The 18,754-nt window shown below is 40.4% G+C and overlaps 1 protein-coding gene across 3 annotated transcripts in view; it reads left to right on the top strand.

Annotated features, from left to right (window-relative positions):
* SHROOM4 (shroom family member 4) overlaps positions 1-18,754 on the top strand; it is a 265,872-nt gene that overhangs the window by 234,733 nt on the left and 12,385 nt on the right. For all 3 annotated transcript variants that reach the window (XM_061410119.1, XM_061410120.1, XM_061410121.1), the window contains one exon: positions 15,782-16,594. In XM_061410119.1, the coding sequence (XP_061266103.1) occupies positions 15,782-16,594 (813 nt within the window). The remainder of the gene's footprint in view (positions 1-15,781; positions 16,595-18,754) is intronic.

Genomic DNA, 18,754 nt, shown 5'->3' with positions numbered 1-18,754 from the left:
AGTAGAGAAAGCCCTCAGGCAGCAACAAAGACCGAGCACAGCCAAAAATAAATAATTAATTAATTAACTAAAAAATGTAGTCCTAGGACCAACACCCTCAGTATCACCTAAGAACGGAAGTAGAAAGGAAAATTATTGGCCCCTACCCAGATCAACTGAATCAGAAACTGGGGCAACATGGCCCAGAGATGTGTGTTTTACAAGCCCTCCAGGCAATTCCGATATAAGCTAAATATGAGAACTTGCGATTTAAGTGAACTTTTGATCAGGATTTGGGAAATTGGCTTAAGTTTAAAAACAGAAAGGGGAGGTCAAAGGAAAGGTCATATTGATGCTGAATATGGAGCTGGCAGATCATAGTTTATGATCTCAAGGAAGATGAGAAGGCCTAGGAAAGGTCAAGGGCAAAGATGACATTTAAAGAGAAATTCTGATGGAGCTTCCAATTACCTTCCCCAGACTACACACACATTTCTAACTTTTCTTATGTCACTTCTACCCCACTTCAGTACTCTTGCCTGGAAAATCCCATGGATGGAGGAGCCTGGTGGGCTACAGTCCATGGGGTCGCGAAGAGTCACACACAACTGAGCGACTTCACTTTCACTTTTCACTTTCATGCATTGGAGAGGGAAATGGCAACCCACTCCAGTGTTCTTGCCTGGAGAATCCCAGGGACGGGGGAGCCTGATGGGCTGCCGTCTATGGGGTTGCACAGAGTCGGACACAACTGAAGTGACTTAGCAGCAGCAGTAGCAGCATGTCACTTCTGTCACAACTAGAATGATGAGTATAGGTGGGAAAATTAAATGTATATTCTTGAGCCACTCTGCCTGGAAGCCTGCAACAAAATTTAATTCCAGGTAGTTGTGCTCTTGGTTGTCTCCCTCCACTGTTATTTAGTTTGTGTGCAGAGAATGCAAATGCATTTTAATATTAGCAGGAGGGGAAAAAATTGGTGAGTAGCTCTGCTGGGAGGAAAAGGTACATAAATGTGAAGTATTTAATAGCTCAAAGAAATTATTTTATGGATTACCTCTCTTGGTTTTCTGTACTTACAATTGCCTCCTGTGGTCTTTTCCATTTTTCCACTTTGCACAGACCTTTAAAATGTGTAGGGTGTATATACACATATATAGCCACAGTTAATCCTCACAGCAACTCTGTGTGGTTAAGCCTTATTTTCCCGATTTGACTGATAAGGAAGCTAAGACTAAGGAAAGGTATTGCTATACTATTATTAATAACAACAACAAAAGGTATAGTATCTAACATTTATTAAGTGTTTATTGTATATCAGGCACTGCTATAAGCATTTTCATGTGAATTATTTTATTTATTACTAACCATGACCCTATAAGATAGTTACCTTTTACTGACACAGTTTTAAAGGTGAAACTTATTCACAGATAGATTAAAGTAACTTGCCTAAGGTCAAACAAGCATCTGACTCCAGAGCCCATTACTTCTGGAATTATACAGCAAGAACATGACTAAATTGGAGCATTACCCAGGTTTTTCAGTCCTAGGCCTAGGGCTCTCTTCCTTCTTTTTATCATACCACATCATAAGCAGAGTGCGGACCATCCAGTACACATTTCCTGTTTGCCAATTGAGTGAAAGAAAATGGGTAATTGAGAATTGAATCTCATTTCATTAGGTAGAGTACACTTTTCAGGAAGGCTTTACCAGCTAAGAAGAATGAAACCTTCAGAGGCAAGAAAGGATTTGTCAAAGAGCATGACAAAATGAATTTAAATACTTGGGTATTAATTTAATCCTGGCCACACAAAACTTATTCAAGGAAAATCAAGAAACTCTAATGGGAGAAATAGACATGAATAAATGCATAGCTATTCTCTGCTTCAATTTGGGAAGACTAATACAGTAATGATTACAATACTCCCTAAGTTAATATATAGATTTAATACACTACCAATTAGAGTCACTGTGGGATACTTTATAGAACTTGTTAAATTCATAGTGAAATTTATCTGAAAGAAAAAGTGGGCAGGAAGACCAAAGAATACATTTATATAAAGAGGTAATGGTGGTAGACTTACCCTATCAGATTTTAAAGTTTGCCATAAAGTGACAGTTATTAAAACCATATGATAGTGGGTTGAAAAAATGTCAAACAGTGAAATTAAATAAAAAAGAGAGATTCTAGGAACAGATTCTAAGACTACAGAGCACATTGGAGGCAACTGTGAACTGCAGAAAGCAATCATTTTTCTTCAGTAAATGTTGGGAACTGTAGGTATCAATATGGAGAATAATTAACTTAGAGCTGCAGCACATACAATACTCTATAGTATAAATTTCAGAAAGCACACCAGTGGAATAGCATATTCATTCCAGTTGTGGATGGAAGATAAATTTGTGCCTATTAAATGGAGGATATCATCAGAGACAAGATGGATGATTGTTATATAAAAGTTGGGGAAAGAAACTTTTGTACAACAAAATGTAATAAAAAGCTAAATAAGAGAATGAGAAAAATGTCTGGGGTCAGCATCACAGATAACAGTTGACTGTCCAAAAAATATAAAGAATGGATACAGATTATAGAAGGTCAGCTTTCAGATTCAGCTTCATAAGGGACAAAGAAAATAAACAGCCAATTTACACTTGAGGAAATAAAGACAGTAAAATCATTGCATGGAAAAGTACAACCTCTGTACCAATTAAACAAGTACAAATAAAAACAACTTCAAGGTATCACAATCAGCTTATTAAATTATCAACAGTTGATTGAAATTATAAATAGAAATTACAAAACCCTATCTTGACAAGACTTGAGGAAACAGTATGTGTTTCATGGAGCAGTATAAATTAGTTCAGTTTTCTTAAAAGACAATCTAGAAATATGTGACAAGAGTTATAAAACTGTACATACTCCTTGATCTAGCATGCCCCCCAAGGAAGTAACCTAAAAAGGGAAAAGTAACTTGTTTAAAGATATTTGTAGTAGTGCTATTTATAATCATGGAAAAGATTTACCAATCTAATATATCATGTTGGTATAGAATATAGCCATTAACTATGATGGGTATCCAAATATTGGGTCTTGCACAGATTTGACTACTTGTAATAATATTAACAACAAAAAAGGCTAAATTCTAAACCATGTTGAATCTGATAGTAGCCATGTACAAAGAAGATTCAGAAAGGCATCTGGTAAAATGTAAACAGCTGGAGCTGAATGCATGTGGTGTTCTTTGGGTACATGTCAACTTGCTAGAATTCATAACAAAAAAGAAAATCTGAAGAAGAGGCAACCCACATTGGTTTGATGTAGGCCTGCAAAGTTAAAGATCAAGGGCTTTGGAAAAATCCCTGTACCAATGACAGACAGTGTTATTTAGCAGCCATGCTTGATCTCTCAGCTAGAATTTGTTTTGCTAGAATTCTCCATCAACTAGCATTTCTGCTTATCTGTCTTGACTTTTCTGAGGCAGTACATCACCAGACCTCTGTGAATCTTCAAATTTGTCACCATCACTACAACATAGAACCTCTCCCTCCACTCCCACTAATGAACATTTTATTATCTGACTTAGAGCCATTACTTTCTCAAGACCTTTACATTTGCTCTTCACTTCCATCATCAGCACTAGTTGGCAAGTAGTTTGCATTACAGAGAAGCATTTTTTCTCTCTACCAGGGTTACTGTGCACCTGTGTACCTTGATAGCAAATAGAGACCCATCAAGTCACATTGACATGCGAATGCCAAGTGGTTGACTAGCCTCCCTCCTTTGCTTGGTGACTTGCCCTGCAAACCAGTATTATAATACCTTGCAAGTCAAATTCATACCCTTTGCATAATGATAAGTTACTACACTTCATGGACCTTTAGGGTTACTCTTAAAGGGTTAAAACCTCAAATGGTATATACATGCATGCCAAAGAACTACTCTATAATAATAATTGCCGTTCATAATTCAGCACCCAGATTGCCTTTTAAACTATTGGAGATAAAATTATGTTCTTTGTAACTTTGGTATTAAATCTATCCCCCTGTCTTTGAAATTCAGTACCTGAACACCTGGTATCAGAGAAGGCAATGGCACCCCACTCCAGTACTCTTGCCTGGGGAATCCCATGGACGGAGGAGCCTGGTAGGCTACAGTCCATGGGGTTGCAAAGAGTCAGACACGACTGAGCGACTTCACTTTCAATTTTCACTTTCATGCACTGGAGAAGGAAATGGCAACCCACTCCAGTGTTCTTGCCTGGAGAATCCCAGGGACAGTGGAGCCTGGTGGGCTGCCGTCTATGGGGTCGCACAGAGTCGGACGCAACTGACACAACTTAGCAGCAGCAGCAGCAGCAACACCTGGTATACATGGGCATTCAAATATACAAAAATTGCTCTCTCCCTCTGGCACATCCATTGTTTAACAGTGGTGGGGCACTGAATTTCCTTAAATAGCATCAAGATTCCCAGAGCTTTGTGGACCTCCAGTATACTCATTTTATTTTGTAAATCTTCATCCCACTTGTCACATGGGTGGTATGTATATAGTTAATTAAAATTCCTTTTTAAGAGTTTTTTAAAATGGGTTTATACCTCTTAAGATACCCTAGTAAGTTGGGAACCTGGAAAATAATGACTGATTAAAGCAGTGTATCTCAAAGTATGATTTGGGAGCAGCAGTACCATCATCATTCTGAAAATTGTTAAAAATTAAATTTCTACACCTTGCCCTAGATTTACCAAATCAGAAATTCTGGGGATAGGACTGAGCCACCTGTGTTTTAATAAGCCTTCCAGGTGATTCTGATGCATGTTTAAGTGTCAGAACCACTGGCTATTAGAGAATAGAGCCTCAATAACCTCAGGCAGCCTGATCTTCTGTTAAATTGTGCTGGTGGATATCAAACCCTCCTGACATCTCAACAATACATTATGTGCACTTAAAATGTCTTTTATTAAATCTTTTGAGAAGGTTATGAGAATGCTGAAGAGTCAGCATGTTGTGCTGGCATAAACCATGGGCATTGGAGTCAGATGGACCTTGGTTGTAACTTCTCCCGGCTGCTTACGTTGTTTAACCTCCCTGAGTCTCATTTCTAACATGGGCAAGAGAATGCTCAAGCCACAAGATTGTCTCAAGGATGAAATGAGATCAAGTCTCTTAACTGTCCAGCCCTGTGCCTGACACATGATGGACTTTGAGTAAACAAGAGCGATCGCTACCCTCCGTTAGCACCATGTTTGTGACACTACATAGAATTCAGAGGAATAATGGGAAAACCTTCTTGAAAACTCCAAGCTGGGGTCATTGGAGAGAGGGATCTAAGCTTCACCCAAGATAGCCACAATAAAGCAAGGACTTCTCAGATCTCTTCAAAGGACACTTTGCACCAGACTCCTGGGAGCTGTATCATGCCAGAGCAAATCATGCCACTTGTGTTTGCTGTTACCAGACTAATTGTTCCTTACTTGAAGTTCTGTGGCCCCAGAGGTAGAGAAGGGTGGCAACAATAAGCGTTTTGGGCCCTTCTCCCTCCCTGTGTACCCTCCTTGTGTCTCACTTCCTGGATCTTGCAAATATTTCCTTCAGCAATAAGCTGGGAGTGGCTGTTTCTCTTGGAGCAGTCGTATCTTTTAGCTCCTGAGAAAGGGGGAAGGGGAGATGGAGCTGGAACTGTGCCATCTCGCGGCTGAGATCCTGGAATGCCAAGCTATTGTGGTGAGGTTAAAAATAAAAATTCCAAACAAGAAAGCTTCAGAAGGCCAAAGGAGGCAGGGGGAGACTTTTTCAGCCTCTGCAAATATTAGTTTTCATTTTCAATTACTATGAACCCCTCCCCAAAGAAGATTGTAACAAAAGGGGAAAATCTATTTATCAGAAGCACAGTCTACCTGTGCCAAGAGGAAAAGAGAATAACAGCCCAGGACTTGGCACATGATTTGCTTTTGTTTTTGAGATGTAGTCTCCTTGGCTGGTGTCAGCAAAGCCCTTTCTCAGACTTAGCTTCCATGCTTCCTCCCCTCTCTTCAGCAAGGAGCCAAAGTCTTTGAGAACACCTTGTGATGAATGTAGTGCGAGTACCTTTTGCCTCACTCCAGGAGTCCTTGCTTCAGTGTGATTGTCCCTTGGAGCCAAATAAGGCAAGTTCCAGTCCAGACACTACTACTACTCAGTAGCTGGTAAAATTAATTTCCCTTTCTAAGCTTCAGGATCCTCATTTTCAAACTGGCAGTAATGGCATAGTTACTTCAGTGAGCTTGTGTGAAAAGTAATAGAAATACATAGGCAGAAGTGCCTACAACAGTGCCTGACACATAGCAAGCAATAAGTAAGAAACCATAGTTCTTTTTCCTTAATGAAGTTCCTTATCCTCCACTCTAGGGAAGAATCCTTACTTGTTCGCAAAGAAAACTGTAGATTTCTATGCATATAGGGCCTCTAGAGAACACTGTTCTTGGTTTGAGCCTGAAACACTTCAGTGGAAGCCTCCCATTCACCAGTCTAGGGCTTCCCAGGTGGCACTAGTGGTAAAGAACTCACTTGCCAATGCAGGAGATGTAAGAGACTCAGGTCATGATCAAACCCATGTTCGATCCCTGGGTCAGGAAGATCTGCTGGAGAAGGGAATGGCAACCCACTCCAGTATTCTTGCCTGGAGCATCCTATGGACAGAGGAGCCTGGCGGGCTATGGTTCATGGGGTTGCAAAGAGTCGGGCAGGACTGATGTGACTTAGCATACATGCATTCACCAGTCTACTTCAGTTGTTAGTGCCTGGAAAGCAAGGACTATGGGTTTGGCTCCCCTTAGATCTGGTCATCTTGCACAGTGTAATACTGAATGACAGCTTGGAATGACATATATACACATTGGCCCAGCTGATCTCTTTGAGGGCAGTCCTTACCCTTTTCTGGAGTCTTGCCTATTTCTGCTCCCCTCATGTAAGTGACTCTAAAAGGTTTAGGCTGCCCTTATACAGACCATGTTGGTGGGAGGGATGTGCTTTTCAAATTCGAATTTATGCAGAGAATAGCAATGTCCAGGTTGCCTTGCTGGAGCCCCATGCCACGGATAGTGTTATAGTGCCATGGATTGGGTCACTGAATGTCCCTACAAGAGTGTGCTCTTTTCTTCCAACTGGTTCTGGAGTTGGCTACTTAGAGGTAAATTCTGTAAGGCTGACATAACTGATTAATGCCTAAACAAAAAACAACTTAGAATATATAGTCTTGTTGTTCTTCACACTGCTTTTAAGCCTAAACTTGGCTTTTATTCTTTCTCCTTTTTAAGTAGTTGAGAAGAGTGAGTAAATGAACCTATGGTTAAAATCCTTGTTAATCTAGTGCCTCCTGGCTCAGCAACCATGTATCTGAGCTAAGACCCAAGTTCTCTTTGTTTCTTGGCTATTGAGTAGGGCTGAACATTAACCAGAGGATGGTGCAGTTCAACTCTCTTGATAAGAACAAGGAGTAGGGCTGAAGCATACAGAAGTGAAGGTTGTACACTGCACAGTTTGTATAATCATTTGCAGGGACCCTGAGTAAGTGACTTCACTCTAACAATAAGTATCCTAGTCATATCCGACTCTTTGTGACTCCATAGACTGTTCCCTGCCAGGCTCCTCTGTTCATGGAATTCTCCAGGCAGGAATAGCATTCAGTTCAGTTCAGTCACTCAGTCGTGGCCGACTCTTTGCGACCTCATGAATCACAGCATGCCAGGCCTCCATGTCCATCACCAACTCCCGGAGTTCACTCAAACTCACGTCCATCGAGTCGGTGATGCCATCCAGCCATCTCATCCTCTGCCGTCCCCTTCTCCTCCTGCCCCCAATCCCTCCCAGCATCAGAGTCTTTTCCAATGAGTCAACTCTTCACATGAGGTGGCCAAAGTACTGGAGTTTCAGCTTTAGCATCATTACTTCCAAAGAACACCCAGGACTGATCTCTTTTAGAATGCACTGGTAGGATCTCCTTGCATTCCAAGGCACTCTCAAGAGTCTTCTCCAACACCACAGTTCAAAAGCATCAATTCTTCAGCACTCAGCTTTCTTCACAGTCCAACTCTCACATCCATACATGACTACTATAAAACCCATAGCCTTGACAAGACGGACCTTTGTTGGCAAAGTAATGTCTCTGCTTTTGAATATGCTATCTAGGTTGGTCATAACTTTCCTCCCAAGGAGTAAGCATCTTTTAATTTCATGGCTGCAATCACCATCTGCAGTGATTTTGGAGCCCCCAAAAATAAAGTCTGACATTGTTTCCACTGTTTCTCCATCTATTTGCCATGAAGTGATGGGACTGGATGCCATGATCTTCATTTTCTGAATGTTGAGCTTTAAGCCAACATTTTCACTCTCCACTTTCACTTTCATCAAGAGGCTTTTTAGTTCCTCTTCGCTTTCTGTCATAAGGGTGGTGTCATCTGCATATCTGAGGTTATTGATATATCTCCCGGCAATCTTGATTCCAGCTTGTGCTTCTTCCAGCCCAGCATTTCTCATGATGTACTCTGCATAGAAGTTAAATAAGCAGGGTGACAATATACAGCCTTGATGTACTCCTTTTCCTATTTGGAACCAGTCTGTTGTTCCATGTCCAGTTCTAATTGTTGCTTTCTGACCTGCATATAGGTTTCTCAAGAGGCAGGTCAGGTGGTCTGGTATTCCCATCTTTATCAGAATTTTCCACAGTTTATTGTGATCCACGCAGTCAAAGGCTTTGGCATAGTCAATAAAGCAGAAATAGATATTTTTCTGGAACTCTCTTGCTTTTTCCATGATCCAGCGGATGTTGGCAATTTGATCTCTGGTTCCTCTGCCTTTACTAAATCCAGCTTGAAGATCTGGAAGTTCACAGTTCATGTATTGCTGAAGCCTGGCTTGGAGAATTTTGAGCATTACTTTACAAGTGTGTGAGATGAGTGCAATTGTGCTGTAGTTTGAGCATTCTTTGGCATTGCCTTTCTTTGGGATTGGAATGAAAACTGACCTTTTCCAGTCTTGTGACCACTGCTGAGTTTTCCAAATTTGCTGACATATTGAGTGCAGCACTTTCACAGCATCATCTTTCAGGATTTGAAATAGCTCAACTGGAATTCCATCACCTCCACTAGCTTTGTTCATAGTGATGCTTTCTAAGGCCCGCTTGACTTCACATTCCAGGATGTCTGGTTCTAGGTCAGTGATCACACCATCGTGATTATCTTGGTCGTGAAGATCTTTTTTGTACAGTTCTTCTGTGTATTCTTGCCACCTCTTAATATCTTCTGCTTCTGTTAGGTCCATACCATTTCTGTCCTTTATCGAGCCCATCTTTCCATGAAATGTTCGTGGTTCTGTCATTTATGAATCACCTTTGCATGTACCTAGCATCATTGCTAGATCCTTTTTATATGGTTAATCCTCACAGCAGCTTTGTAAGATAGATATTTTACTAAAACTGAGATAGATAAATTTTGCTCAAGGTCACAAAACTTTTGGGCTCTGGAGACAGATTTTTAAATTTTACTGGAAGTCAGACTCAAGTCTTTCTAAACACTGTGTTCTTTCCAGTCTGCTTTGTTGTCTTCCCTGTGCCCTGGGAAGGAAAGAGTGGTAAATTTAATGACTATCACAGAACAGGGTTATTTCTCACCAGAGCTACAGGACATTGACCCCACCAGAACCTTTGGAGATGTTGCTTTCACCACCTGCATCTCATAAGATCTAGATTGGAGATGAAGGTGGGGAAAAGTGGGAGAGGCAAAGACAGAAGGTAGGAATGTGTGTGCTGAGGGTTGGGGCACATACTATATAGATGGGAAGCCAGCCTAACTGGAACAAGTAACTCTATCCCCAAACCTCTTCCCCCAAACCACAACACTCTCATCTTTTTCACCCTGAATCTTTGTAGAAACAAAGATACTATAGAAATAGTATGACCCCTGAAATATTGATATTAGAATCCCTTGGGGCAGTTGTTTATAGATTCCTGAGGTATTAAATCTCAATTTTTAGAGGTGGAGCTGAGGAATTTGCATGTTAAACAACATCTTCAGGTAATTCCAATTAAGAGCTACTTTCATTAGGAGCAACTGCCCCAGACCAATGGTTTCCAACTTTTTGGATCATGCACCCTTCTCAGAAAGGGTCTTTTGAACCTTTAATATGTGTTGGTAGTTTATTAATAAATTCCTTATATCTGCTAATGTTCTAGTATTTCTGTTTTACATGCAAAATGGTGAGTTTTGCATTAGTATTCTTCGATGAAAATAATCTCTGGTTTTCCTTTATGTATGTTCTAGTCGCTGGGTTTTGGTGTTGATGTTATACAGGATTCTTTTCATCTCCCTTTATTCTCTAGATTCCAAAATCTAGAAAGGGTAAATAGCATATGGGTTGTCTGATGCTTAAGGTTGGTAGAATTAACACTGGTGGCTCAGACAGTAAAGAATCTGCCTGCAATGCAGGAGACCTGCGTTCGATTCCTGCGTCAAGAAGATCCCCTGGGGAAGGGAATGACTACCCACTCCAGTATTGTATTGTTGTCTGGAGAATTCCATGGACAGAGGAGCCTGGTGGGCTACAGTCCATGGGGTTGCAAAGAGCTGGGCACGACTGAGTGACTAGCACTTTTACTTTCTTTCAGAATTAACACAAGACCATGGGAGTATAGGGCTTCCCTTGTGGCTCAGCTGGTAAAGAATCCGCCTGCAGTGTGGGAGACCTGGGTTTGATTCCTGGGGTGGGAAGATCCCCTAGAGAAGGGAAAGGCTACCCAGTCCAGTATTCTGGCCTAGAGAATTCCATGGAATGTACAGTCCATGGGGTCGCAAAGAGTCAGACATAACTGAGCGACTTTCACTTCACTCACATGAGAGTATGCTATCTTTTGGTCAAATTTATCAATTTTTTTTCCTATGGTAACTGGTGGTTTAGATATTTTCATTTTTCTGGAATCAGTTTTGGTAATTTTTGTTTTTCTAGAAAACTATTCTAAGTTTTCAAATTTGTTTTCATAAAGTAGATCAAAGTGTTCTCTTACTGTTTTCATTTAGTCTGTAGCTGTGGTTGTCCATTTCTAATTTTGTGCATTTAGGGTTTTTAATTAGCAAGTGGATAATCTGTTTTATGGTTTTTTCTTTTAAAGAAAGTTGTTGGCTTTAATTATTAGTTCTAACATTTGTTTTCTAGTGTATTAATTTCTGCCACTAGATTTATTTGCTTAGTTCTATTTTTGTGTCTCTTAACCTTCTTTTGTTGAAAGCATAATTCATTTATTTTGTTTTTATGTATTACTGTAAGTATTTAAGACTATCATTTTTTTAACCATTGCTTTAATCATCCATATTCTCTTACTTCTGATATTTTCATTATTGTTATTTTCTAGGTAGTCTACAATTTTAGATTGTCTCCTTTTTTACTAGAGTGGAGGATATTTTCTCCCTTTCATTTTCTATGTGCTAGAAATAATTGTTTTTCATTAATTTTTAATGTTATTGTATTGTGACTAGATACAAGTCTGTGTGTATTAGTCGCTCAGTCATGTCTGACTCTTTGTGACCCCATGGACTGTAGCCAGCCAGGCTTATCTATCCATGGGATTCTCCAGGCAAGAGTACTGGAGTGGGTTGCCATTTCCTTCTCCAGGGGATCTTTCCTCCTCAGGGATAGAAACTGGGTCTCCTGTATTGCAGGCGAATTCTTTACTGCCTGAGCTACAGTAGTAGCTCTTCTACTTCTACTTTTTGGTTTTATATGTAGTCAATAAAAAAATTTTTTAATGGGCCCTTAAAAAGAAAGTCAAGTCTGTTTTTGGTATATGAAGAAATTTAGATTTTTTTTCATTACTTTTTGACTATCATATCTGTCATCAGCTGAAACAGTCTCATATTTTGTTTCTGCTTTTTTCTACCTATACATTTTCTATATTTTTGCTTTATGAATTTTGATGCTATATTACTTGGTACATAAAGATTCAGGATAATTAGATTTTGTCTTTTTTAATCGTTAATATTATAGTGTCCTTCTTTGTCTTGTTTATTACTTTTTGCTTTTACTTCAACATTTTAAAAATTATATGAGTATCATGGCCCCTGGAATTTTTTTAATTACCTCATTTATTAAATATTTATGAATGCCTACTATGTGCCAGGCACTAGGTATCAGATGAATGACACACACAAGATCTCTGCCCTTGTGGGAATGTATGCTCTGAGAAAAACAAAACAGAAAAAGGATAATTAAGGATAAGTTGTCTCTATTTTAGATTAGGTGGTCAGGAAAGACCTGTCCGCCCGATAGCATTTATCATCCTTTTACTTCACACTCACCGTCTTGCTTGTTTGCTTCCTGACCAGGGGAAATGGCAGGTGGAACAGTTTGTACACAAGGAATTTTTATAATCTTAAGAAGCTAGAGGTGGGCTAAGGTCCAAATGAGAAGAGAATGGGGAATGTGTGGCTATGAATTTCTGATCCACATGAAGGATGAGCTAGCCAGGATGGGGACTGGAAATGAGGGGAGTGAAGGAGATTTTGCTTTCCATTCTGTCTCATTTTGGCCACCATTATGTGTATTATTATTTTTAAGGAAATATTTTCAGGCTCCAACATGACTACTGAATGGGTATTCTGTCTGATGGTTTAATTCAACTGTTGGAATTTCCTGTCAGGAGGCAGTACTTAGCATGATGCTGATTGCTCACAGGCTAAAGCAGGAAACCAGATCTTCTGGCTTAGAGAGTTTAACTCTTCAAACTCTGAGACTAAAGAGATGTCCTTTGCTTTGGTCATTCTTTATTATACTGAAGTTTGACTTTTTATACATATTTAAGTAAACCTAGACTTCTTTTCCTTGTATATACTTTTCTATTACAAGATGCGAATTTCTTATTTCACCTCACAAGTGACAGATTTTAAGTTTTCTGATAGTTTTTTTCTTATAAGTATATAATATATACATATATAACACATATATTAACATTTTATACACACACACCCCCTTAACTCTTGAATCTGGAATTTATTTTGATATATAATATATGGTACAGCTTCAAATAACACTGCTCCTCTGCTATTGTCTCAAAAATATATTAATACATCTTTATCTTCTTGTTATGGAAGGTGAATTATACATTTTTATAGTTTGATATTAAATATGTCTCTGGACTTTCAATTCCATTCTATTAATCAGTAAAACACTGTTTTAATTACAATTGCTTTATATTATGCTTAATGCCTTACTTAGCTCCCATTCTTCTGTAGCAAAGTATACATTTCATTATACAGTAGTCCTCCCTTATCTGTGGGGGATACATTCCAGGACCCTCAGTGGATACCTGAAAACACGGATAGTGCTGAGCCCTATATATACTATGTTTTTTCCTATACATATATACCTATGATAAAGTTTAATTGGGTGGTGTGTGTTAGTCACTCAGTTGTGTCCAACACTTTGAGACTCCCACTATAGCCTGCCAGGCTCCTCCGTCCATGGAATTCTCCAGGCAAGAATACTGGAGTGGGTAGCCATTTCCTTCTCCAAGGGGAATTAGGCAGAGTAAGGGATTGACAATAATAATTAATAATACAATAGAACATTATAGACATATTCTACAATAAAAGTTATGTGAATTCTGTCTCTCTCCTTGATCAACTTCTCAACTCTGCCAGAAACATGGCAGTGGCTTCTTCATTGGCAGATGCAGCCTTTCCAGTAACTTTTATGTTTTTCAGTACAAACCTATTCCTGAGTCTTTATAACCATCCCTTACTTACAATAGTCACTTATTTCAGGGAATCCCTTGCTGAAGTCTTCATATAGGCTTCGTGTTTTCTGGTGTAACACGTTGCTGTCAGCCGGAACATGTTCTCCATTTATGTCTTGCATCCACAAATGTAATGCCTTTTCATCTTAACTAAACCCTTCTCCTGCACTGTGGCCACAACTTTTGCACTTTGAGGTATGATAGCAGAATGAGCACAGGTTTTTTTCCCTCTCATAATTTGACGGATAGAAGATTCATTCTTACTATAGATCTTAGCAACCTCAGCATTTGTTCCCTTTCTTTATTAAGTCAAGAACTTTCACCTTTTCACTTAAAGGAAGATCTTTATGGTTTCTCTTTGGCAGATCTAAATTGCCAGCATCACTACTCTTGGGCCTTAGGGCCATTATTAAGTAAAATAAGGGTTACTTCTACACAAGCACTGTGATACTGTGACAGTCCATCTGATAACCTAGATAGCTACTAAGTGGCTAATGGGTGGGATCCACTGGACAAAGGGATGATTTACATCCTGGACAGGATGGAGCAGGACAGATAGAGATTTCATCACACTACTCAGAATAGCACACAATTTAAAAGTTTTAGTTGTTTATTTTGGGAATTTTACATTTACTGTTTTTTGGACTGTGGTTGAATATAGGTAACTGAAGCCATGGAAAATGAAACAGTGGATAAACGGGGATTGTTGTATCTTTCTTTATTTTGCAACTTAACAAAAAGCATTCTACAGTTAAAAATTCCTGTTGAAAATTCTGTTTAGAATTGCATTAGAAGGGTATATTTAAAATCCAAAATAGCAGATACTTCTGAATGGCCTGCTTGATGTTTTTTGGCACGAGAACATGGACAGAAAGTATACATGCCGAATTCATGATATAGCTTGCATGTAGAGAGGCAGCAGGGTTATAGAAGTAGGGGGTGAAACAAAGGGGTATTATTTATTTATTTTAAAAATTCATGGGGAATTCCCTGGTGGTCCAGTGGTTAAGACTCTGCCTTCCAATGCAAGGGACATGAGTTCAATCCCTGGTCAGGGAACGGAGATCCCACATGCTGCACTGTATGGTCAAAGCAATAAATGAATAAAATTTAAAAACTAAAAATCATGAAACATAGATGGCAACATATTAAAATATCTTAATTCTGGGAAGTAGGTGGGGATATTTATTATAGCAATCTCTGTATGTTTTAAAACATTTGAAATGTTTCACAGTTAAAACAAAAACAAATGTAGCAGGATAACTACACTTGCAAGCCCCAGAACACAGCACATTCAATCTGAGTGAGTGGGGTGGTGTGTATATCCAGACTTTGGAGCAAGACTCTCCATGTTTAAATCCTAGTTCTGCCACTTACTGCTAATAGCTCTGTGACCCAGAGCAACGACTGGGTTATAATTGTAACAGATACTTCCTAGACTTGTTGTGAGGATTAAAGAAGTTAAGACATGGAAATCGCTTAAAACCATGTCTGGCACCTAGATGTTAGCTATCAATGTTATATATCATATATTAGTATTACTAATATTTTTTTTAATCCCCCTCATTTTTTTAAATTTTATTTTATTTAACTTTACAATATTGTATTGGTTTTGCCATATATCAAAATGAATCTGCCACAGGTATACATGTGTTCCCCATCCTGAACCCTCCTCCCTCCTCTCTCCCCATACCATCCCTCTGGGTTGTCTCAGTGCACCAGCCCCAAGCATCCAGTATCGTGCATCGAACCTAGACTGGCGACTCGTTTCATATATGATATTATACATGTTTCAATGCCATTCTCCCAAATCATCCCACCCTCTCCCTTATATGGAATTTAGAAAGATGGTAACAATAACCCTGTATACGAGACAGCAAAAGAGACACTGATGTACAGAACAGTATTACTAATATTATTACATTTACTACCTATATTATATTGTTTTGTTGCCATTTTAAAATTTACATAAATGAGGTTATCTAAAGTTATGGGACCATCTGCAGTGTGCTTGTTTTATCCAGCCTTCATCTGCTGTTTTGCAGGGAAATGGCTCATTCCAAGGCTAGCTTTTCATGGGCAACCCCATTCCATCCTTGCCTTGAGAACCCAGCACTGGACTTGTCAAACTACCGAGCAGTCTCTTCTCTTGACCTCCTTGGAGACTTTAAGCACTCCTCCAAAAAAACAGAGGAAACCTCCGTTTATGAAGAGGAGAGCTCCCTAGCCTCCATGCCTCGCCCGCTGCGCAGCCGTGCCTTCTCAGAAAGCCACATCACCCTGGATCCTCAGAGTTCCCAGGTCTGGGAGCAGCATAGGAAGGAGCTCTTCAACAAAGTTGATGAGACCCAGCCAGATGCTCTGGGTGCCAGGAAGAAGGCCTTTCCTCCTCCTCGTCCTCCTCCTCCCAACTGGGAGAAGTACAGGCTCTTCCGTGCAGCCCAGCAACAGCAACAGCAGCAAAAGCAGCAGCAGCAAGAGGAGGAAGAAGAGGAGGAGGAGGAAGAGGAAGAAGAAGAGGAGGAAGGGGTAGAGGAGGAGGAAGAAGAGGAGGAAGTGGGGGAGGAGGAGGAGCTGCCACCCCAGTATTTCAGCTCAGAAACCACTGGTTCTGGTGCCCTCCATCCTGAGGAGGTTCTGGAGCAGCCCCAGCTTCCGGCCTTTGGCCACCTGGAGGCCCCGAGGCAGGGCTCACAAAGCCTCCCAGCAGAGCCAGAATCCTTTGCTCTGCGTTCCAGTGATTTCCTGCCTCCAGTAAGGGGCCACTTGGGATCTCAAGCTGAAAAGGCTCAACCCCCTTGTTATTATGGCATTGGTGGGCTTTGGAGGACATCAGAGCAGGAGACCACTGATTCCAAGTAAGTGCTTATGAAAGACACTAGGTCCCTGAAGAGGGGGCAGCATGAGTTTGAATTCCATCTCCACCATTTGCCAGCTGTATGACCTTCGACTGGTCAATTAAACTATTCCCAGTCTCATTTTTTCTCACCTGGAAAATGGGCATGATTCTACCTATTTCACGTGGTTCTTGTGAGAATGAGGATAATCCACGTAAAGGACATAGCCCCATGCTTAGCACATAGTAGGTGCTCAGTAGGTGGCTCAGACGATAAAGAATCTGCCTGCAGTGCAGGAGACCCAGGTTTGATCTCTGTGTCAGGAAGATCCCCTGAAGAAGGGCATGGCTACCCACTCCAGTATTCTTGTGTGGAGAATCCCATGGGGTCACAAAGAGTCAGAGTGACTGAGTGACTAACCCTATCCTAAATAGCACTATTGAGATACTGTATTTATCGTTTCTAGTTTGTCTTTAAGGTACTCATCAGTTTCTGGCCCCTGAGGGAGAAGGCATTAAACCTTTGTTGCCTTTTCCAGAAGCCTGGTTCAAGTCCTCTTCTGCCTTTTCTTTTGCTTGCTCTCTAGAATAAATCGCCAGCTCACAACCTGACTGCCTGGGCTTCTAAACTCTTCCCCTGTGCCCAGTATCAAAGGTGTTCCTGGAGTTGACCATTCCTTACAACAGCCAAAGGCATTCTTTTCACCTTCCACTTTATTCATCACCCCACCCTTACTTCCTCTGCCTCTTTCCTCTGAAGCATTTGCTTCAGTAAGCAAATGGTACTACCAAAAGTGGTAGTTGACAGAGTTAGCTGTCTGGGCAGAGAGGCTGAAGCAGGAGTGTAGTTTGACTGGAGAACTGTTCCCTTCACCGTGCCCATGCTCAGCAGCATGCCCCACACTGTGTGGTTGTCCTCTGTGCTCCAAAACAAGAGCTTTGACTTTCAGTTCTGCCAGTCCTCCTGCAGAGAGCTCCACCCACTCTCTGCAGGAGGTGGGGATAAGGGGCAGGTGTCTATCCTTTAAGTGCTTTCCTTAAATAACATTACAGAAGGAACTTGCCTGAGTTTTGTTGCTATTAGAAGTACCTTGTTATTGTGTCTTTTACTGATGGACAAATCTGTTACTTGATTATCTGGAGCTGCTGCTGCTAAGTCGCTTCAGTCGTGTCGGACTCTGTGCAACCCCATAGATGGCAGCCCACCAGGCTCCACTGTCCCTGGGATTCTCCAGGCAAGAACACTGGAGTGGGTGGCCATTTCCTTCTCCATTGCATGAAAGTGAAAAGTGAAAGTGAAGTCGCTCAGTCAGCAACCCCATGGACTGCAGCCTACTAGGTTCCTCCATCCATGGGATTTTCCAGGCAAGAGTACTGGAGTGGGTTGCCATTGCCTTCTCCATATCTGGAGCTAGCTAAGAAGTTTTCCAGCCTCACATGCCACAAGCCCAGCACTTACAGGGCCTGGCTCCCAGACATGGAGATCTCTTATCAGATCTCTAATGGCTCTTTCTCAAGCTGCCCATCTATCTGAAAGCATTCTTATTGTAATTAGAGAGCATCATGGAGTTTCCATGATCTATAGTGAACTTTGTTATGAGTAAGAAATAAAGTTTTATCATTTTAACCCAATGAGATTTCTAGGTTGTTTATTTATTACAACAGTGATGTAGCCCAAAGTTAATAATACAACACAGATGGGGTTTTGATCCTGAACCCAAGTTCTAGTATTGACCACTTGATTCCCCATCTCACTGATTATGATAGAAATTGCAGCTCCTTGAATACCTAAGGCTACTCTTAAAATCCTGTGCTCTAGGTCTTCTAATAATTTTATAAGTACCTAATATTCTATTAAACCCCATTCTTTGAAAATACACAAAAGAAAGCTTTGTGGAAAGTGACTGTGGATTGTTATCTATCACAGCAGGGAAAAGGTAAGCCAACATAGCACATAATCGACACTTAATATTTTGGAAGAGGGAATGAATAAATGAATGAATGAATACATATTAAGCATATGCTATATGCCAGACACTGCTTGTCATTTTAAATCTATTATTTCATTGAATCCTCCCAATGACCCTATGAGCCCTTATCCTTATTTGACAAATAATGAAACTAAAGCTGAGTAAAATAAGGGACTACTTAACTCTGAATTACACAGAAAAGACTCAAAGCC

The sequence above is a fragment of the Bos javanicus genome, chromosome X (genome assembly GCF_032452875.1).
Source record: "Bos javanicus breed banteng chromosome X, ARS-OSU_banteng_1.0, whole genome shotgun sequence".
NCBI lineage: Eukaryota > Metazoa > Chordata > Mammalia > Artiodactyla > Bovidae > Bos > Bos javanicus.
This window is presented reverse-complemented; position numbering and strand designations above follow the sequence as displayed.